Source organism: Chinchilla lanigera, unplaced genomic scaffold (assembly GCF_000276665.1).
Source record: "Chinchilla lanigera isolate Chin_1 unplaced genomic scaffold, ChiLan1.0 scaffold00008, whole genome shotgun sequence".
Lineage (NCBI taxonomy): Eukaryota > Metazoa > Chordata > Mammalia > Rodentia > Chinchillidae > Chinchilla > Chinchilla lanigera.
Genome location: NW_004955409.1, coordinates 25,969,388 through 25,992,212, shown reverse-complemented (window position 1 = coordinate 25,992,212; position 22,825 = coordinate 25,969,388). Strand labels below are relative to the sequence as shown.

Here is a 22,825-nt window from a genome sequence, read left to right as displayed (position 1 = left end):
CACACCCCTACCCCCCCCAACCCCAGATTTTGCCTATTTCAAGTTTCCCAACTTGAATTTAGGAAAGGGGTAAGATAATGTATTTTTCCTTTTCTCTCAATAGATCTTTCCTCAAAATTCAAGTGTAATACATGACCTTGATAAGTAGTATTAGAATGGGCTTGGCAAACTTCCTGCTAAGGGCTTAGGCTTTGGGACCATGTGGTCTTTATTGTAACAGCTAATCTCTGCTTTTGCAACAGGAAAATAGTAAGTGGATGGAGGTGGCAGTATTCCATTAAACCTTTCACGGTTTCCAACCTAAGTAGTATTAATCTGCTATTACAGATCTATTATCATATGGAGATAAATATTTCAACCTCCAAGTAACTGACTTATAATTGAGTTATTATTTTAAATAAGCTTTTAAAACACCTTATAGCCAAGCGTGGTGGTGCACGCCTGTAATCCCAGCACTCAAGAGGCTGAGGCAGGAGGATTGTTGGGAGTTCGAGACCAGCCTGGGCTACAAAGTGAGTTCAAGGCTAGCCTGAACTGCATGGCGAGACCCTGTCTCAAAAAGACAAAAAAAAAACCTGGTGATTTTTTTTTCCATGTATATTTTTTTATACAACTAGTGATTATTTTTTACCAGCCCTCTACTTGCAATAACTTTATAGAATGGAAACTTTTTGGCATTGCCACATGTAATATTTAACCTGCAAATCCTTTCTCACATCACTCGTGATTTAGCTCCTTATAAACATTTGCCAAGTGGGACACAAGCACTTTCCAGCGTGGTGCCCACTGGCCGAATGTGGTTACCATGCACCTGTGACACGGCGAGTCTGAACTGAGCTGTGCATCGCATGTGAAATGTGCACTCGAGGGCTGAGGTCGTATCGCAGTGGTGGACAGCTTGCCTAGCATGCGCAAGACAAGACTGGGTGTGGTCCCCAGGACCACTGAATGAATGAGTGAGTGAGTGTTGTGTATGAATACACACTATCTGAAGGCTTAGTATGGGAAAAGGAACATAAACTACCTCGTAGATTACATTTTTTTTCCTTGTCTTTTTAAGACAGGGTCTCGCTTTGCAGTTCAGGCTGGCCTTAAGCTCATTTTGTAGCCCAGGCTGGTCTCGAACTTGCAGTGATCCTCCTGCCTCAGCCTCCTGAGTGCTGGGATTACAGGCGTGTGCCACCACATCCGGCCTAGATTACATTTTTAAGTGGTAATATTTTGGACATACTGTTGAATAAAATATTAAAATCAAGTTTAGCTGCTTTTATTTTTTTAAGGTCCCTACTAGAAATTTTAAAATTCATATATGGCCTTGTGTTATATTTCTGCAGTGGGTAATAAAAGATTGCTCCTTTGAGTCAAACTTGGTCTCACATTTTAGCTCATATTCCAGCTTGTTCTGAAAAATATTTTGAGAGTCTTAGTTCTGACTTGAGATAGTAGTAAAGTCTTGCTTATGACTTTACAATGGAATATTATTAAATTTTGCTCTGTGTATAAGAGGAATAATAGAGTGGTATTAGAATGATAGGATTATGGTGGTTTTTATATGAAAATTCCTCAAATTATTTATAACTTGAAGTTTCTAGGAGGCTGGACTTTGAATGTAAGCATGTGTTAACCTGATTTTATTTTTATTTTACTTGTGACATACAGCTTGTAGATCCTGGAGTTAAAGCATGGACACCCACAAAAGGAAAACAGAATGTGATCATGTTTGTTGGGTTGCAGGGGAGTGGGAAAACAACTACGTGTTCAAAGGTAAATCATACTTTTAAGAAGTCCTATAGAAGATACGTGTAGGTAAATCGAGTTTTACTCTGAAGCCGGCTATAAAACATTGCTATTTTACAATTTCAGGTTATTTGCTGTATCCATTATATTTTTGTGAGAGTTTTATTAGGAAAAGTAGAGAGAACCCTAGTCTCATGCAATTGCTTTTTTTGAGTGTCAGACTTAGAGAGTTACGATTTATTTTGTTTAGACAAAAAGCCATCCTGTTCTGTATGGACATGAGTGTGTGATTTTTGGAAAAGAGCAAAGAAAGTTTACGGTATCTTCTGTGAACCAAGAGTCCTTTTCAGTGTTGTAACCTGCATAATAGGGGTCTTTATTTCGCATATCCTTATGCTATTCTTTAACCATTATGCCATCCCTTCCTCTAGAATTGGGTGCCTCAGTAGTGTTGCCAGATTTTTTTGTCACATGCCTCAATTATGTTTCAGTTTTTGAGGGAAAAAAGGATTATTTTTTGCAAGCTTCTAGTAATTTTTTTTAACTTCATCAACATTAATAGTGAACATTTTAAAAAGTATCGCTGCTTCGTCAATTTATATCCTTTGAATGCAACTTTATAAACTCATTAGAAAATTTGCTGTACTCAAAAATATTTAGTAGTATTACACTGGGGACGATTATGAGCAGATTTACTTCATTTGTTAGGTAAATAAAGGTAAAGGAATTATATATAGTAATTTCTTATGTCTTACGATATTATTTTTTAATCTTCTGTTCCTAGTTAGCATATTATTACCAGAGGAAAGGTTGGAAGACCTGTTTGATATGTGCAGACACATTCAGAGCAGGTAGTGTGTTGAAATTTAAAAATTATTTTTTATAATTTTTATTTTCAAATTGGAGGATTCATTAAATTTTTATCTCTTAGGGGCTTTTGACCAATTAAAACAGAATGCTACCAAAGCAAGAATTCCATTCTATGGAAGGTAGGTTACTTTTTTTTCTTTTGATACTCACACGCTTCATCTTGTATTCTTGTATTTTGTGTGTCTATCTAGCCTTTTTTTTTTCCTCTACTGGGAATTAAATCCAGAGGTTTATGCATGTTGGGCAAGCACTGTACCACTGAGCTACACCCTCAGTTCTTTTTTTCTTTTGAGACAGGCTTGCTGAATCGCATAGGCCAGCCTCAACTTAGAATCCCCCTGCCTCACCCTTCCAAACGTTGTAGCTAGGGTTGCAGGCATGTGCCACCTTGCCCCATTTAACTTTTGTTTAATCTAACTTTTTAAAATTTCATGTTATCTGGTTACATTTTAACATGTAGTTTCTGGATATAATCCTTTCTGCAGCAAAATAGGGGTATAGTTAACATTATCTTTTATTACTTTAATGTGATCCTTCTGACCCAGCCTGGTAGATCAAAGCAGACATTGTGTGATTTATGACTTTGCCTATACTTACCCTGTGTGGTGTGCTTTCCTACTTCCTTCTACCTCTTTATTCCTGTTTCTTTTAAGACCTGTCTGAAGCGTTCCACCATTGAACACAATCAGGGGACAGACTGTGAAGCTCTTTAGTTTATCACATAAAAACACATAGTGTATCATCATGAAACATTTGCATTTGATTATCTTAAAATGACTTGTAATCTCAAATTACCTCAGATTGAGATTCTGATCATTGCTACCCCTTACTGTATACATCACTGATTTATGAAATAGTTTATACATGTTCCGGTTCTCAGACAATTCAATCTCGATAGAATTTAGAAGGACTTGAGACACTTCTCATTTAGAAGGATTTCCACTTTTTGATGGGCCAAAAGCTAGTGAATTTGGGTGCTGTGATGCACAGCTGTGATTCCAGCATTCTGGGAAGCTGGGCCAGGAAGATTGCAAGTTCAAGCCCAGTCTAGACAATTTAGCAACTTGGACCCTGTCTCAAAATAAAAAATGAGCTGGGGTTTTAGCTCAGTAGGAAGGCCTTGGGTTCAGTCTCCAGTATTTTGAGGGAAAATAAAGTCAAGTATGGTAACTTTCTTCATTTAAATTTTACAGATAATTTTACTAAGTACATTCCTACTTGATTTTTTCTTGGTGGTGGTGGTGGTGGTGATACCAGGGGTTGAACTCAGGGCCTTCACTCCAAAGGAAGTTGCCCAGATCAGTCTCAAATTTGCAGTCATCTTGCCTCAGGCTTGTAGAGTGTGGGGATTACTGGCATGTACCACCATCTGCCTGTTCTTAACTTAGGGAAAACTTTTTTAAAAAATTAATGTCTTTTTCTTGGGCAGTTCTAATCTGTATAAAAATTGCCACCAATCAGAAGAATGCAAAGTAGAATGTGACCTCATTTTTTGATTTCCAAGTTGGTAAAGATTTTTGCCAGAGATTATGAAAATGTAATGAAAAAGGAATGGGATTAAACTTCTGTGGTGGGTATTTTCCTTTTAAAAAAGGCCTAAGTGATCATGTCGTTGACCCATATTCAACTTGTAAGAAATAAGATTTATATAACTATTCGTATTGGCCATGTTTTTAATACTAAGAAATTGGGATAACTTTAAACACCCAACAATAAGGCATTTACTTTGTAAAATATAGCATAGCCATCTGATGGTATGCTATATAACTTAAAAGTTACATTATGTTTGTTACATTTGGTGTTTTTGAGATAAAGTCTCACTTTGTAGTTCAGGCTGACCTTGAATTCACTGTGCACATTGTTACATTTTATAAGAATATTTAATGGTTTTATAAAGTGGTTACAGAAGAGTATTAAATAGAAATGCAGACATGAAATACTTCGTGGGACTGAATGTGTAGATTACTGATAGCTGGGCATGGGCAAGGCTCAGAGTTTGACCCCCAGTACCTCCAAAACAAACAAACAAACACTGCTTTGTAACATGAGTTCAATTATTAAAGGAGATGTAAGAAAAATAATTTTAAGGAAGCAACTCATTCAGAAAAGGCATACAGCTGAATCATACAGACTTTTGTACTTGGAGAGTCGGCTAGTATGTCATGCTGTTCTAGAAGTCTATTTGTGTATTCAGTACTTATGATAAATTTTATTCTAAATTGAAATTGTGATCATTTTGACTTTCAGATTAAAGAGATAGATTGACAATTTCAAAATTAATATATTTGGCAGTTTTATCATTGTGGTTGGTAAATCACTTGTCCATGTTATATAGCTATACAGAAATGGATCCTGTTATCATTGCTTCTGAAGGAGTGGAGAAATTCAAAAATGAAAACTTTGAAATAATTATTGTTGATACAAGTGGCCGACACAAACAGGAAGACTCTTTGTTTGAAGAAATGCTTCAAGTTGCTAATGCTATTGTAAGTAGCTTTCCATCTTAATGATTTTGGTTAATTTAATTACAAAATCTGATTGATTTTATGGTCAGTATAAATTACTTTTTGCCTGTAAGGCAGAGTGTAATTATTTTCTTTCTATTTTATGCACCTGTATCTCTATGTTAAGGGTTTACTCTCATCATTTTTGGCTCCAAAATACATAAAAAAAACAAAAATATGACAAATTAAGAATTAGTCTTAATATCTGTAGAATTTCCTTTGTGTAGGTTATTTCTAACTATACCACTGAATTTTGAAAGTTTTTCAAAATGAAGCACTCAAAATTATTATTATTTAATCTCTTTAAAATTGATGAAAGTAACATAGGAGGTAGCAGCAATTTATAGATAACTTATAGCATATATTAGGAACTCATGCTTTGCCCTTGGGCTGTTGGCAGTAATGTTTGAGTAATGACTAGTGCTAGTAACATTCTTTATTATTAATGCAGTTATTTTGCCCAGGGTGAACAGGTCTAAAGGAAATACCTCAACCTGTTTTACTAATTTTGGTGCCACTTTCTTCCAGTTTACTTTGCTCTGCTCTTGCTGTTCCTCTGCCCAAAATGCTGTTCTTGCACATAACTTCTTCTGTATTCAAATCTCAGCTCAAACATTACCTCTCTACCTCCAGCAAGCATTTCCCTGACTATCCTGCCTAAAGATGCCTCTCTTATCTGCCAGGCACCACAAGGATAAGGATTTTCTTTCCTGTCCCTATTTGCAGTGTTGGAAGGACAAAGATTTTCTTATTTATTTGTCCTGAAGGAGCTACGCACTTAATTCATAGTACTCCCTCAGCAAATATTTATTGATTTAATATTTATAGTAAATTTTCTATAGCTTCTAATGATGAAATTTATTAAAATCAATAAAAATGTTTCCTTTTCTATTTAAACTTTCTAGCAACCTGATAACATTGTTTACGTGATGGATGCCTCCATTGGGCAGGCTTGTGAGGCCCAGGCTAAGGCTTTTAAAGATAAAGTCGATGTAGCCTCAGTAATAGTGACAAAACTTGATGGTCATGCAAAAGGAGGCGGCGCGCTCAGTGCGTAAGTATCACTGATGTTACTGTCCTCTGTCGTGGGGTTACAGGATGTGTGTCTGTCTATTTATGAGTTTCTCGTTTATCTTTTAAAATATATTCCAGTAGTGGACTTAAGATAACCTATAAAGGACGTTTAAATAGAATTTTAGAGTCTCATGATATAGTTCTGTTTTAACTAGTGAAAAAAAAATTAAGTTTTATTGATTTGTCTGTTTAGCTTTGAAAACCTGCTGGAAGTTTCTTTTCGAGGTTATATTTTCTTTTTCTGTGCAGAGTTGCTGCCACAAAAAGTCCAATTATTTTCATTGGTACAGGAGAACATATAGATGACTTCGAACCTTTCAAAACACAGCCTTTCATAAGCAAACTTCTTGGTATGTACAGTGGTGGGAATACAGAAAAGTCTCTGAGAATTTTTTTGGAACAGTTTAGGATTTTAATCTTGTCCACTAACTAGCTTAAGAAAATCCATTTCCTTCTATGACTTATCTTCCTCACTTGTAAAATAGGGGTGATATGTATCTGATTTCTATGGTACAGTTGATAAGATGAGGTATTAGATGCAGGTTCTTTGGAAAAAAGTGTTAGCGTGTAGTACAAAAAAACATGCTGGAGGCCCTGCCTTGTTTCTTCTCTGCCGCCATTTATCTCCTAGTTTCAGTTTCCTCACCTGTAAAACGTAGTAAGAGCACCTGAACTGCCTACCTTGCAATGCTGTTACACATGTGAATGTGTTCTGTGTCAGATAAAGCTGAGTTTACTATTGTCCACTTTTCTTTTGGGGGCCTTACAGGTATGGGTGACATTGAGGGACTGATCGATAAAGTCAACGAGTTGAAGTTGGATGACAATGAAGCTCTTATAGAGAAGTTGAAACATGGTATGAGTGGCAAAAAAACTTGATCGCTGATGTCTTTCCTTCTTTCTTTCTGATAAAGCTACTATTAATTCAAGTGATGATACGTATTACTAGTCAGTTCTTCAAGTGCTTACTGTTTTGGATGATTTGCATGTAAATCATTTTCTTTCTCAGCCATCTGAATAGTTACATTCATTTTCTTGTAATCAAATTGACTTAAGGTTAAAATTGAGGCTTTCATTGGGTTTAAATAAAAACAAGTGAAAAGTAAGTTAGAATACTCTTGTAATCTGTTTTTTTTGTTCAAAATTGTATGTATTATATGCATATTTGTGTATATGTGTGGCATGTGTGTGTGCGTCAGGCAGCTGCTTCGAGTCCTGTCAGCCCCGGCCTCTGCATTCCCTCCAGCTGTCATCACACACATAGTAACTGCGCGCTATATATTTACTCATGGGAACATGTACTCAAGGGTATGCTTCAAAATGAATCCATGATAAGCAAAAATGGTACTGTTGAAAGGAAATGTACATTTTCTAATGTGCCTAAATCATTTATATTGTATTGCAGGTCAGTTTACATTGAGAGACATGTATGAACAATTTCAAAATATCATGAAAATGGGCCCCTTCAGTCAGATCTTGGTTAGTTATCCTTAAAAATTTACTTTATACTTTCTTACTCATTTACTTTTTGTTGAAATTTCTAAGAACAGATACGCTTGCTTTAATTATTTGGGTAAAAATAGATCTTTTAAGAATTAGTGTCAGTAGTAATGCCAGTATTACTTGTGGGCATCTGAACAGTTAACCTTCAGCAGTTAATGACTTTATGTTTAAATTTGTGATAGGGGATGATCCCTGGCTTTGGAACAGATTTTATGAGCAAAGGAAATGAACAGGAGTCAATGGCAAGACTAAAGAAGTTAATGACCATAATGGATAGCATGAATGACCAAGGTAAGGTGGCAGAGTCCTTGACTCAGGGACGGAGTTCTAAATGTCAGCAAATTGAGATTTCACAGTTTCATTGACAAGAAGGGGGAAATTTAGACTGAAGAGATTTTGAGGTAGATTTATAGTAACTCTTAATTCTCATAACCCTTTGAGTAAGAACTTTCAAGTTACTCTAAACCAGTACCTATCTAGGAGTCATGGTGGCTTTCAAGTATCTGAAAGCCTCATTTTTTTTAAACACCTGAAAGGCTGCGTACACAAACCCAAATAGAAGTACCACACAAACACATTTCAGTTCAGCATGTGGAAGAACTCCTGTAATTACAGAGACAACAAAACAGCAAAGACTGTTTTATTTTACACAGTGGGCCCATCTCTCCTGGAGATGTTAGAGTGGGACTAGCTAACCACTTACAGGAGGATGTTACAGACTAGACAGAATACAGACAAAATTGAAGTTTTGACTAATGACTATCCTGTTCCTGAGACTGTATGCAAATAAGCCGAAGTGTACCTCATATGCTGAGTGATCAAAAAACTGCAGGGAATTAAGTGGTTGGTTTTGTTGTTGTTGTCATTGTGGTTTTGAGACAGAGTCTTACTGTGTAGCCTGGGCTGGCATCAAGTTTCCAATCCTGCTGCCTTATCATCCTGAATGTTGGGATTACAGGAAATCACCACCAGATTAAACTTTTTTTTTTTTTGGTGGTACTGTTATTAAATTTAAGGCCTTCTTTCTGGGCTATATCCCTATCTTTCCTCTTTTTTTTTTTTTATCTTGAGACAGGATCTCAAGTTGCTATATTGCTGTAGCTGGGCTTGAACTTGTGATCCTCCTGCCTCAGCCTCCCAGAGTGCTAAGATTACAGGAATATGCCCCCATGTCTGGCTTTTAACTCATTTTTTTTTTATATGCTACAGAAACGAGTAAAATACTACTAGTAGTAATTATTTGATGTTAGGAAACACAATTTTTGTGTTCTTATAGATGAAACCTTTCTCCTGATTGTTTATATAGCCTAAGTTATGAACTAAAGGTTAATAGTTAACTTGGGATAGAATTAAGGTGAGCAGCTCTGTTCTTTTTGAAATATACCATGTACCTCTGGTATGTGGAGGGCATGGAAAGGGTAGCAGGTGAACTACAGAAATGGTAGGCAAGGGGGTTTAAAAGGTTTTAGAATGTTCTCTTTTACTTAAACTGTAAGTAAGGCACATGTGCATTTATTGTACTGTTTTTATAGCTCGTGGATACTAAAATATTATTTTGAATATATTCCATGTTTGATATTTAAAAACCAGAAGCAAACATGTCAAGTGATAACATTTGTTAAATCTGTGTGGTAGTTTGACCATTTGTTATATCTGTTTTTCTGTATGTGAGAAACAGCTGTTAAGTTCTTTGAAGTAATATATTACCCATTTGCATATAACTGCTTTGACGATGAATAATAATTATAAGTGAAAGTAACTGACCCTCACCCTCAGAGCTGGACAGTACAGATGGTGCCAAGGTTTTTAGTAAGCAACCAGGAAGAATCCAGAGAGTAGCCCGAGGATCAGGTGTGTCAACAAGAGATGTTCAAGAACTTTTGACGCAATATACCAAGTTTGCACAGATGGTAAAAAAGATGGGAGGCATCAAAGGACTTTTCAAAGGTAATAAAAATAAGCTCATTAATTAACAAAATGAAAAGACAGAAATTTAGAAACTAAATGTTAATCTCAAGGTGTACTACCAGTACTGGAAAATTCACTGATGAATTTCATATTATATTCCAAGTACTACTGGGACTTAAAATGTGTTTTATAATTTAACTGTTTTCAAATTCAAGATAACATTGAAGAAAACAATAATTTCATAAATATATAATACATATTGTAGAAAATTTAGAGAATATAAGAAAGTATAAGAAAAAAATTAGAATATATATTACCTTTACTCTCAGAGAATCCTGTGGACCCTGTTACAAGTGACAGTTGATGCATCTGTAGCCTTCTTCCAGTACATCATGATTACCTTTACATACTGCTAGTATCCCAGTTATGTGTGTGTGTTTTGTGTGATGCCTCTTGTTGGAGAGTTGGGGTGATTGATGTGCTTGTGTGTCAATTTCAGTTTCTGGGCAGTTCCATGAAGCTAGCCATTTTTGTGTGTTTTGATTAGAAACAGTAGATGCTGTCTAAATTTTCTAATTTTAAGTTAATGGCCAATTTTTTTTTTAAATATGTGTTTTTTATGTTACTACGTAGCTTAACATTTGTACGTTTACTGTTTGGCATTTCCTTTGTGAACCCCTTCTTCACTGTGCTTGTCCAGTCATTCCTTTTTCCTCTTATTGCTAAGTAAGAACTCTTCAGATCCCTGGTTTATGCTGCAAATATTTTCTGCATTTTAAAATTTGCCTTTTACTTTTATTTAACATTATCCTATGAACGGAAATTGCGCTTTTTCGGGTTGGAGTTATAGGTCTGGTAGAGTGCTTGCTGGACATGTGTGAGGCAGACTTGGGTTCCAGTGCCCAGCACTATACCCAAAAAAGTTTCCAGTTTTAATGTAGCCAAGCCCATTTTGCTTTTCTCTTGGTTTTGTGCGCATGATACCACAATAGTCTCCTATATTTTCTTCTACTTGTTTTTGGTTTTGTTAATTTATTTTTGTGGTGCTGGGAGCTGATCCGGGTACTTGGGCCATGGTAGGCAAGTGCTTTGCCGCTGAGCTGTATTACCAGAAGTTCTATTAATTTTTGTTTGACTTTTTAAAATCCTAGCTGGAACTTACTTGGCTGTGTATTGTATAAGGTCAAAAGGGAAGTTTGTTTTTCTGGAGTTGACCAACTATTCCAGTCCTCTTATTTTCTAAATGAATTTATCATTTTAAAAAATACTGATTATTAGGCAAGCTCTAAAGATAGCTTTTAAAAAGAATGAGTATTTGCAGACATTTGAAATTGCCTTTGTTTTTAACAGTTCATTATTTTTCTTGCTGGCCATCTCCTGTTGTTTCTTTTGTGACAACAGAGAAAAGCTAGAAAAATGTGCTTAAAATTTTATAATTCCCAGCATCTCATGCTGTTCCATATAGTGCTTAATAAATACCTTATGTCAGCTTCATATCTCTCAGTTGACGCTATTCTTGGTAGAATGCTGCAGACCGAGCAGTCAGAAGTTATCTCAGCGCTGACTTCCGTATATAGGCCCAGCCACGATGAAGGGGTGGTGGATGTGTGCACACCCTTGTCACATCAAGGCCTTAATACTTCCTAGAAATTTTCAGTCCTGAAAAACAAATTCTTAGAACCAGATCACCAGTAGACAAGGAATTCACATTTTCTACATAGTAATCATCAATTTTTTACAGGTTTTTATATGCTTTACGAAATCATGTCTTCTCTTTCATTCATAGTGATGATTAAAACATAATTCAGATTAGCCAGCTGTGGAGACTTGAGCAGCTTTGGGTTTTCATTTTTATTAAGTGCTCTCGAGAAGTACCATAATCATCTTTTGAAATAAACAATTTTGCTGAAGCAATTTGATGGTATCTTTTGCTTCCTGTCTCTTAAGAATACAGCTGTTTGCTAAAGGATGCTTTCTCTGAGGCCGTCTTCTTTCACTGGCTTTTTTTTTCTTGGCGACAAGGTCTGATTGTGTAGTCCAGGCTGGTCTTGAACATACTCTGTGGCCCAGGCTGGTCGGGAACTCACGGCCATCCTCCTGCCCCAGACTCCCAAGTGCTGGGATTAAAAGCATGTGCCACCATGCCTGGCCCACTGCCCTTTTTTAGGGTTGAATTTTGACTAAGTCTATGGACATGGCTTGATAAATGTAATTGTATTATTTATCATTCTTAAGCTTTTATTATTTTTAAAATACACACACACCTTTCTCTCAGAGTCATTCCTCATGTTCATTTACCAATAATCTAGTTTCTTCCAATTAGCCCCTCTCTCTAGAAACTCAGCTTTTTGTTCAGACGTCCTCATTATTGAGTAATTGTTACTATTAAGCAACTGTTATTATAGTTTCATGTTGGTAATGACTCTATACAGTTTGATTATAGTGGCTTATTCATAGGTATACCTAAGAGTATTAGAAAAACATCACAGCTTTAGGAAAAATTTAAATATTTCTTTATATAGAATTTCATTTGTTCTTCCTCAAACACAGTAGGTACTTAGGATAAAGATAAATAGGGAATATGTAGAAATATTAATAATTGTGTTAGGGTAATAAGATTATAGGTGAAAGCTTTGTCTTTACTCAGTTTATTGAACTCTCTATGCTATTCTGTATTACATACATGACAAAGCTCTGTTTTGTTCAGGTGGTGACATGTCTAAGAATGTGAGCCAGTCACAGATGGCAAAATTGAATCAACAGATGGCCAAAATGATGGATCCAAGAGTTCTTCATCACATGGGTAAATACAAAGTTGTTGCCAGTTGCTAATATACCATTTAATTGATAAAGATTGAGTTTTAGTGGTCAGCCTTCCATTGGATATTATGGAAATCTGTTCAGAAATACGTAATTTGAGGGAAATGACCACCTGATCCTAAGTTGAATAGTTAATAGCACTAGATAAGCTGAAATTTTATTTTTTTTTTAAAGAGTAAGAGAAGGATAACAATAATGGGGGGGGCTTACCAAATTACAGACAAAGTGGTAGGAAATTATCAATGGTTATTGTTTTACATATTGTTATCTACAAGATAGTTTCTCAGGAAAACAAATAGACAATAGTGAGTTACAGACAAGAGGTAGGAGATTATCAATAGTTGTTGTACTCTACTTAGGTATCTTCGAAAGAAAATAAATAGAACTATGCATGAGTGACCATTTGAATAATCATTAACTATTCTCAGTGGTTGTTGTAGGAAACACATAATAATAAACATGGATCCATTTATGAAATAGGATAGGAACAATACAAACATTACAGAGTTATGGACAGATTAGTAGGAAAATATCAATGACTGCTGTAATCCATGGTGGTATCTTCAAAGTGGTTTCTCAGGAAGACAGAGATACGCAAGAAGGATCTAACAAGTAGTTACAGCCTAAGGGTTGTCAAAAATCAAGGGAGCCGTCTGGGGCCAAAGCCATTTTTTGTAGCGTTTTCTCTCCAGCCTCCCATCGCATTGGGACCCCACAACCAGTTAGTGTCCTCTCCCCAACTGTCAGCACAGGCAGAAGGAATCCTGCTGCAGACTTCTCCAGAGCTCCACCACAGCCTGTACTGTCAGGGGAAGAATGGCTTCCAGGGAGTCTCCGCATGTATTGTGCAAAGTCCTCCTGGTTTACAGCTTCCGAGCAGCTCTCATGACCCCAGTCCACAGGACCTCTGACTCCGTGGGCTTAGTCTGCATTCTCATGTTCTCCGAGTCCTTGTTTAACAGCTGCTTCTCTGCTGACTCTGGACCTTTCTGGTTCTCAATGGCAGGAGCAAGAGTGGCCCGTTGTATAGCATGTATTCCCAGGGGTTTTTCCATGTTTGAATGATTCACACACATCCTTAGGTGGGCATCTGCAGCCAGTGAATGGAGGGCCAATTGTGTCATTGTTTCTCTGTGTCATGATAGTTCTTAATTGAGCAGCGGCGGCCGGCCTGAAGGCCGGCGCGCCACAGTGCTCTCGGCCGCATGGCTCCCCATGCACCATGGGCCTTCCCTCCAGGGGCCTATGAGGCAGGGAGTGAGCTGCTGGGTCGGAAGACCGGCGCTCCCCGCCCGTGGCTCCCCGTGCGCTGGGGGCCCTCCCTCCCGCTGAAATTTTTTTCACTCCTCTATTGCTACCAGTGTGTTGGTTTTTTTTTTTGTCATTTTGAAACAGGGTCTTGTTATGCAGTTCAGGCTGGCCTTGAGCTCACTTTATAGCCCAGGTGGGTCTCGAACTCACAGTGATCCTCCTGCCTCAGCCTCCCAAGTACTGGGATTACAAGCATGTGCCACCATGCCCGGCCTCAGTGTGATTTTTGAGCAAGCTGTTTAATCATCTGTTAGTGCTTGTTCTAGAGACCTTTTGCCCTATTTTGATACTGGATCTGTTCATTGACTTTGAAATTACATAGGGAATTTGAACTGCAGTTCTACTTTTATTGGTGTAACTTTAAAAAGACCCTTAAACTGTCTGAACATCACTTTCTTTTTTCTTTTTTTTCCATCACTTTCCCCTTTTGTAAAATCACAAGTAACATCTTACCAGGAAATCATGACCATGAAATGAGCTAATGTACATGAAAGCATACTATGCTGAGTATATAGTAGATGTTTAATAAATGATAGCTTTTTATATGTCTTAATTTTGTTTACAAGACTCTTCGTCTTGTCAGAACAAGTTTTTTATTTAGATATATTGACGGGTGTTGTTCTAAGATCTTTTCATATTTTTTCTTATTCCCCTAAGTAACATACTTTTTTTTTTTGGTACCAGGAATTGAACTCAAGACCTTGTGCTTGCCAGGCAGGCACTTGTGCCACTGACCTATATCCCCAGCCCTCCTCCAAGTAACTTGGTGCAGTAGATTATTCATTCTCTTTCACACATGAAGAAACTGATAACACAAACTTTTAGTCTGGGCATGGTGGCACTTGCCTGTTATCGCAGCATTTGGGAAGCTGAGGCAGGAGCGTCACTGAATTCAAAGCCATTTGGACTACATAATGAGTTTAAGGCCAACCTGAACTACACAGCGAGACCCTGTCTTAAAACAAACAAACAAAACAAACAGACAAACACACAAAAGACCCCACAAATGTTTAGTTGTTATGAACACAATGTTTTTTGGAAGTTAAATACACATTAGGCAAAACTAACAAATCTTTTAAGTTCTGCTCAGTAATTACTCATCTTTGCTTTTACTCTAGGTGGTATGGCAGGACTTCAGTCAATGATGAGGCAGTTTCAACAGGGTGCTGCTGGCAACATGAAAGGCATGATGGGATTCAACAACATGTAAAGACAATGCCTTAATATAAACTGTCTTGATTACATTATTTTCTGAGACCTCAGAGAGTTTTCTTCTTTTTTGCAAATGGAGAAGAAAAGAGTATTTTTCTTGCCTGTCTTTCCCTCTTTTTCCTCTTTCCTGTTCTTTTCCTTTCTTCTTTTGATAAAAGGAAGGAAAACAGTGGTTTTTGTGGAAATCATTCTACTTTTGATTTAAATTTTCCTCTTTTCACCCTTTGAAACACTTTGTGAGTTAGACAATTCATGATGTAAAATTTTAGTACTTAAAGGTATTTTAAATTGTCTTAAAGGCCAAACATTATATTTGTAAATGGTTCTGGTCAGTAAGTTACATGATAGCTCTTTTTCTGTTTATTTTTTGTTTTGGTTTTTTTTTTTTTTTTTTTTTTTTTTTTTTTGGTACTGGGAATTGAACTCAGGACCTTACACTTGCCAGGCAGGTGCTGTGTCACTGAGCTAAATCCCAGGCCCACATGATGTCTCAATAAAAGTGCTGTAAAATAAAATTCAAAGTGGTTATAAATTAAGGGATTGTTAACTTTCTTTATATTTTAAAATGATCAGAGTATCACACAAAGAAAAGGTAGACAGAAGAGCCAATATATATGTGACATGTAAGTATGCCTGGAAGCTGGGTGTGGTGGCCTGGTCTCTAATTCCAGCACTATGGGAGGCTGAAGCAGGGGGATCACAAGTTCAAGCCCAGACTGGGCAGTTATGACTTAGGAAGACCCTGTCTCCAAATAAATGGATAAATGAAAAAAAGAACAAATGAATGAGCTAGCGATATAGCTTAGTGCACAGGCCTTGGATTCAGTCACCAGCACTGCAAAGACAAACAAAAACTATACCTGGAAATACAGTTTTAATGGAAAATACTGTAGAGGAATTGAATCATTAGGAATTTTTATTTATCTCAGAATACTGAAGATAATTTTTCTATTGAAAATCTTAGCTCTCTTATTTAAATTGAAGTCAAGAATTTGGTTACAGTTTACAATTCTATGTACAGCCCAGACTTTTTACCTGTTTTGAAACCTTAATGACTTCTTTTTAAAAGTTATGTTTCTTACAGACTAAAAACCTACTTGAAGAAATCGATATACTTTGATAATAGCTAATGTATGGACTTCCTAATGTGAACATAAATGGAAGTTCTGAGGCTGATACTATTACATATTAACAGTGAGCTGGGTATGGTGCACATGCCTGCACTATGGGACCTGAGACCTGAGTATCGAAAGTTCGAGCCCAGCCTGGGCAACAGTTGTCTTAGCAAGATCCTGACTCATAATAAAACATAATATAAAGTAGAAGAAAAGGGCTAGGCCATAGCTCAGTTAAAGGCTGGATTCAATCCTAACAGTCGCAAAAAAAAAAGAGAGAGCGAGCCCATGACACATTTAATCTGGTTATTGATTACCTTGGAGTCCTGCGCAGGTCATTTAAATTTTTTTAGTGAAAGAGCTCACTAAGTTGTGCAAACTAGCCCCCAGCTCCTAAGCTCAAGTGATCCTTTCACCGTAGCCTACTTAGTAGCTGGGTTTATAGGTGCAGGTCCCTGTGCTAGTCTAGAGTTGTGGCTTATAAGAAATGGTAGGGTTAATTGAAAATATTAGAATGATTACCATGCCTATGACATGAAGATGATAGTCACAGCGTTAAAATGTATTTTGACCTAGGGTGAACTGATTTCTACAAAGGATTGATTTACAGGGAGAAAAAAGCAAAAGAAATAACTAGCGCCTGTCTTCTCTGTGATTATCTTTTTCTTCCTCCTCTTCTTCCTCTTCTTCTTCCTCTTTCTCTTCCTCCTCCTCCCCCTTGTTCATTGGCAGCTTCTTAGTCTTTGTTCTCATCTTTGTCATCATCTTCACGGTCTTGGAAATTAAACCCAGGACTTCTGCAGTGAGCTATGTCCATACCCCTTTTTACAGTTTTCTGGGACAGGGTCTTGCTAAGTCCTTGAGTCCCCCAGGTTGGGCTTGAACGTGCGGTCCTTCTCCCTCTGTCTCCAAGCTGCTATGATGAAGGCGTGTACCACCATGCCCAGCTTGATAATTGATTGTCTGTGATTTCAAGTGTCTTAAAAAGGTCGTATATGCCAAAGTATCTCTTAAAAATAATAAAATATAAGTGATTTTCTTGTTTACTTGGGCAAAGATTTTATATTCCACAAATATTTTTTGGCAAGCTAAAAGCTGACGTATTCCTATAGGATGTTGCATCAAGGTAAAAATTACTTATTTCGTATTCTGTGGAAACGTCATAACAAGGTTTAGCTATAGAAATTTGACAACAGAGAAAATATTATCCCTCATCTTAGTTCCTAGTGAAGCTGATGCATAGCACCTTTTAGGATATCTGCGTTTTTCTGATGTGTGCATTTTTTGTGAATTCAGTTTTTGAAGTTTCAACTTTGAATTTTGATCAGAAAGAGCAATTAGAGACCACTGATCATGGTAACCTTTATGGCTTCACTATAGATTTTAATATCTTTATGTCTAATGCAAATTTACTTTTCGGAAGCTAAAATAACATTGGCAAAGGACAGCTAAAGGTCTAGGAGACCTAGTTCGGCTTCCAGTTTTCTTTCCTTTTCTGTTAATTTAAAAACATTTTCTTTGATTTTTCATTATTTTAAAATTGCTTTTTGGCATTTTGTACCTGATATAGTACCAATTTAGGCCACTAGCTAGCTCTAATATTGTGCAATATTTAATTCCTTAATTTTATTATGTTATCCAAATAAATGCAAACATAAGGCTAAGTATAGCTTCCTTAAATTTACAGTGATTATGTAATTATAGAGCAAAAACAAAGCTAGAAATTAAGTATCAACAAACTGTAAAACCAAGAAAGGGCAGACTGACAATTTAAACGTGATGTGAATTTTCTCCTGGAAGTATATTTGGTGGCATATATAAAGGTGTTTATTGCAGCTGTATGGGGAAATTTTTTGGAAAAAATTAAGTACTTTTTATCATGTAATAAGTGTTACATAAACCATTATTTTGTTCAAATGAATAGAGTATATTATAATGTAAGATAAAAGCCTAGGTTCTGATATGCAATAAAATTGTACTAACCTTGAATAGAATTATAATGTCACATAACTGAAAAGCAATGGCACAAATGAGTACTGACAGACAGATGGCAGTAAAACCAGAACATTTACTGGGATTAAAATTCTATTTTATGTATATCAGCATGTTTAAGAGGTTATAAAAGTGGACCACAATATAAAATAAATTCAAATTAATTTCTAAGTAGCTGTAGTACATACAGACATTTCATTAAATGATGCATCAAGGCATTTAAAATAAAAATGTGAAGGAATTTAACTTGATGTTTATATATGTGGTTGTTTTAGTTACTTTTCTGTTGTTGCTGAGTCAAAAATACCCAAGTTAAGGGAGGAAAAGTTTATTTAGTTCACAGTTTATAGAGGTTCCAGTCCATAATTAGGTGGCTCCAAGGTAGAGTGGCGAGGCATCACAGACGAGAAACAGTTAATGGTGGGCAAAAGGCAGCAAAGCAACAAGGGTCAAGACAAGCCTCCTTCCATCCCTGATATTGTATGCAGTCTACCTGTCCTAGGCCAGGTATAGCATTCACACTTTTAATCCTAGCCAGAACTGTGCCAAACCAATCAGTGGACTGATTTAGTAATCACCCTCCCTTGATCTCAGCACCACATACTGTAGATCCAACCACCTCTGAAAAGTGCCCCTGCCATGACTGCCTCAGGCTTTGGGGGAACATCTAGACACAAGCCATACCCGGTAAAAGAAAGTATTTTACTGTTTGAATACAGAGAGCAGCCAGGAATTTGAATGAGCTCAAATAAAAACTGTTATAGTAAAAATCATGGTCAAACAACAAGTAAGTATAGATAGGCATGGTGGCACATGCCTATAATCCTAGTGCTTGGGAGGCTGAGGCAAGAGGATCACCAAGAGTATGAGGCCACCCTGGGCTACATAATGAGTTTTAAAGCCAGCCTGGAATACATAGTGAGACCTTACCTCAAAAAATAAAACAAACCCTTAAGTGTATGTAGTTACTGATCTTTCTCAAAACCTAGAAATATTCAGTGATAATATCCAAACCAGAAAGCCATCATCAAAGTTCATATCAGGATGATTCTCTTTTATCACTGATAGTCATTGTTTTGTTTTTTTTGAGACAGGGTCTTGTTATGTAGTTCATGCTGGACTTAAACTCACTATGTATGTAGTCCAGGCTGGTCTCAAACTTGGAATCCTCCCACCTCAACCTCCAGATTGCTGTGATTACAGGAATGCACCACCACACCCAACTCATTGGTACTCATTGGATTAGAAACTAACTTTAAAATTCTGTTGCAATCCATTTACCACATTTTGAAAATTAAGGTATTCTATTATTCCTGAATTTAATTCCTCCTTTGCTTTTGAACCGTGAGTTATAGGAATGATGAATTTACTCTCCAATGCTGAAGGATTAAGCTTGACTTCTAGATCAGTCATGTAGCCTATAGCATGTTATTGTAGTAATGTAGGTAATTGATATGATGTGAAATTTTGCCGAGTTTTCCCCACAGTTTGCCCCTTGGGGATAGGTAATTTGTGCTTCATATGGAGTAACAGCTTACCTGAGACCCTAGGCCCAAACCCATTACATTGACCTCTTGTCTGTAATATAGGCATATTAAGTACAAAGTGATTTTTGTATACAGTACTTTAAAAGTGAAAATATGCCCTGCAGGCTGGTCAGTATGGTATGAATGTGGTATTTGCTCCCATATAAATTGTTTTTGCATTTGGCATGCATATGTGGCTTCATTACTATTTGTCTCTTCATTTGAAGAGCATATTATATCTGTTAGCATCACTTAGCTTCAGAGTTCTTTCATAGTCTGAAACAGTGCATTTTGGAATTGATTATGTCATAAATGGAACAACAGCCATAAAACTGCATGATAATCCCTGCTTGTAATGGATAATTCCCATGAGCCTCGCAAGAAACTCCACTGAGGCTGCCGGGCAGGGCTTTTCCTACTTAGGGGAGGATCATGGGCTTGATAGCCTGTATGTGGCCTAGTTTTCTTAAGGTATGTTAAAAGTTTTGTGTCCTCTTCCCAGAGAGAGGGCCCATGTCCCATTGAGCAAGAACATATAAAGACTGCATATGTCCACATTTTAGGAGTCATGCTTGCTTGCTTTTTATGAGCTTTTATGAATAAAAAGGGAATCTTACTCCTCACTGACCCAAAAAAGGTGATCCATTTTATTGGATATGTTCATGGGCCTATACTTTCTGATCTTGGGAAATCACCTAAGGGATAATAATCTCAGTTTGTACAGAATTGGTCCAAAAAATAGCTGCGCATTTTTTACACAATCTGATAAAAAGTTGATTTTTTTTTTTGCAATTTTCTTACTGTGTCAGACAATGAGCTGGGTGCAGTGGTGCACACATGCAAGGCCAGCCCGGGCGTCATAGTGAGTTCAAGACCAGCCTTGACTACATAGTTCAAAACCAAAAAAACCCCAAAACAATGTATGATAGATCTTGCCCTGAGTGGTGGGGAGATCTTTCAAGATCAGTAATATAATCTTTAGAGGATTGTATCTATTTTGTTAGCTTTGTAAGACAGGGTCTTGCTATGTAGTCCATCCTGACGTTGAACTTGTTATGTACCCCAGCCTAACCCCATACCCAATCATCCTCCACCATCCTGTCGCAGCCTCCCGAGTGCTGGAATTACAGGTGTATGCCACAAAGACCACTTGCTGCTTTTTCTTCTTTTTTAAAGATAGGACTTTGCTGTATTCTAAACTGGGCTTGAATTCCGCGCTCTAACGATCATCTTCAGCCTGATTAGCTGAGAGTCTTACCGGTGTTGTGCTGGGCACTGCTTAGGTTTGAATCCTGGCTGTACTGTTTGCCAGCTGTCCTTGCCCAGGTTACTCTCTCTGAACCTTTGTTGCCTCGTGTGAGCTGTGGGTAGTACCTTAGTTACTGTGAGCGAGAACAGAATACAGGAAAGCCCTTAGCTCAGTGCCTGCTTGTCAGCCACTGTAGTTACTTAGTAATGTATTTTTCTTAAAGCTTAATGCAACAAAAAGACATTTTAATTTTTACCATCTTGTGTTTTTCTTGTGCTTTTTATTTTTCTTTTTGAGGTGGAGTCCTGTTGTGCTCAGGCTGGCCTCAGCCTCCTGAGTAGCTGGGATTACAGGGATAGGTACCCCACCCAGTTCGTGTGCATCATTTTGCATGAAAACACATCCTCCTTAAAAATAAAGAGGATATAGACACTATTTGAGGGGTAGGGTAACCTGAAAAATACTCTCTCTCTATATATATATAGAGAGAGAGACAGAGGTGCAGAAGGGAGTGTTATTCTGTGAACATTCCTGCTTATCAAATTTTATTCAGCTTTATCTTTCCAATCTTACATGGAGATGAGTAGATCTAAATTTAGTTTTTTGTACGGTGGTACCTTGGTTCAGAATTTAATTCTTTCCATGATTCTGGTTGCATTCGAATTGCAACCATATGCACTTTCCAGAATCGTGAAAAGAAATTCGTGAACTGAGGTACCACCGTACAACATGAAATGTTATGTGTTCTAGCAGATTAGAATATTTGAATTTATTTTTGTCACGGTGCTACAGTATTAATCGTACAAAGTGAAAGGAAAAACATGGCATGTTGTTCTGTTGCCTACCTTTAGTTGAGCTATGAGTTTGGAAATATTGACAAAAACATAAATGCCCCAAATAAAACCAATAGAATCCTGCTTTTATGTTGAATTGTCGATTTGTAATAAACTTTTCTTCAATTGCATATTTGTGTTAAGATTACTGCTTTAGGAAACATTTCCAGTTCATTTTGTTTTTAATTTTTTTTTTGTACCAGGAATCGAACTCATGACCTCAGGCTTGCCGGGCAAGTGCTTATGCCGCTGAGCTATATCCCCAGCCCTTCCAATTCCTTTTGGACGATAACCTGCAGTTTGAATTTCCAGTGTACTAATAAAAGGACTCAGGCTGGGGCTACCGCTCAGCTGCACGGGCCTGCCTGGCAAGCGCAAGGTCCTGACTGCGGAGAAAGGTAGCCTAGCACAGTCCCGCCTGACCCCTGAGAACCAGGCACGACCCCCACCGCGACAGGGAGTGGGGAAGTGGGTAGTGAGTTCGGATCCACCTGGGAGGTACGAGTTCCTGCCCGGGAGAGCGGCGACGCGCGCCTCCTGAGTAGCTGGAATTACAGGCGTGCGCCACCACACTTACCTCAAGGGTTTTCGTTGTTTTGAGACACGGTCTCGCTGTGTAGTTCAGATTGGCCTTGACTCACTATGTAGCCCGGGCTGGTCTCGAACACACAGCGATCCTCCCGCCTCAGCCTTTCACATGCTGGGTTACAAGTGGGAGGCCGGGGCAAGGGTATTTTGGCAGGACTGGCATCCATGTTAGGAACTGGAGATACACATTTCACAGGCGCGGCAACTCCATCTCGGCACTAGTTTTTGACGCTCACCGCGCAGCAGTCCTCGCTTTACACGCGCAGAAACAATGCCCCGCAAGAGCGACTGCCCAGCCCCAGCAGTCAGCGCCAGGGCCGAAATCCGCACACCGAGGTTCAGGTGCAGGTAGGCGCGACGTCACTGAAGGTGCCAGGCGGGGACCGCGAGCTCCCGACGCCGGCCTGGCCGGAAGCGGCGCGACAGAGGCCCCGCCCCATCTGCCCCACCGGGGACGGAAGCTGCGACTCCCACGCTGCGGGGAGCTGCACCCGGGACGCCGACCCCAGCGGGCAAGGCGCGGCCGGCCCCGCCCCTTCCCAGATGGCCCCGCCCCTTCCCCGGTTGGCCCCGCCCTTCGGCC

General features: G+C 38.1%; 1 protein-coding gene across 2 annotated transcripts in view; it reads left to right on the top strand.

Annotated features, from left to right (window-relative positions):
- Positions 1–14,987, top strand: part of Srp54 (signal recognition particle 54kDa) — a 39,126-nt gene extending 24,139 nt beyond the window's left edge. For both annotated transcript variants that reach the window (XM_005376933.2, XM_005376934.2), the window contains exons 5-16: positions 1,660–1,764; positions 2,522–2,588; positions 2,669–2,726; positions 4,943–5,093; positions 6,017–6,165; positions 6,435–6,535; positions 6,955–7,041; positions 7,591–7,664; positions 7,871–7,979; positions 9,465–9,635; positions 12,304–12,399; positions 14,846–14,987. In XM_005376933.2, the coding sequence (XP_005376990.1) occupies positions 1,660–1,764; positions 2,522–2,588; positions 2,669–2,726; positions 4,943–5,093; positions 6,017–6,165; positions 6,435–6,535; positions 6,955–7,041; positions 7,591–7,664; positions 7,871–7,979; positions 9,465–9,635; positions 12,304–12,399; positions 14,846–14,937 (1,260 nt within the window). In that variant the 3' untranslated portion in view covers positions 14,938–14,987. The remainder of the gene's footprint in view (positions 1–1,659; positions 1,765–2,521; positions 2,589–2,668; positions 2,727–4,942; positions 5,094–6,016; positions 6,166–6,434; positions 6,536–6,954; positions 7,042–7,590; positions 7,665–7,870; positions 7,980–9,464; positions 9,636–12,303; positions 12,400–14,845) is intronic.
- Positions 14,988–22,825: the final 7,838 nt, after the last annotated feature.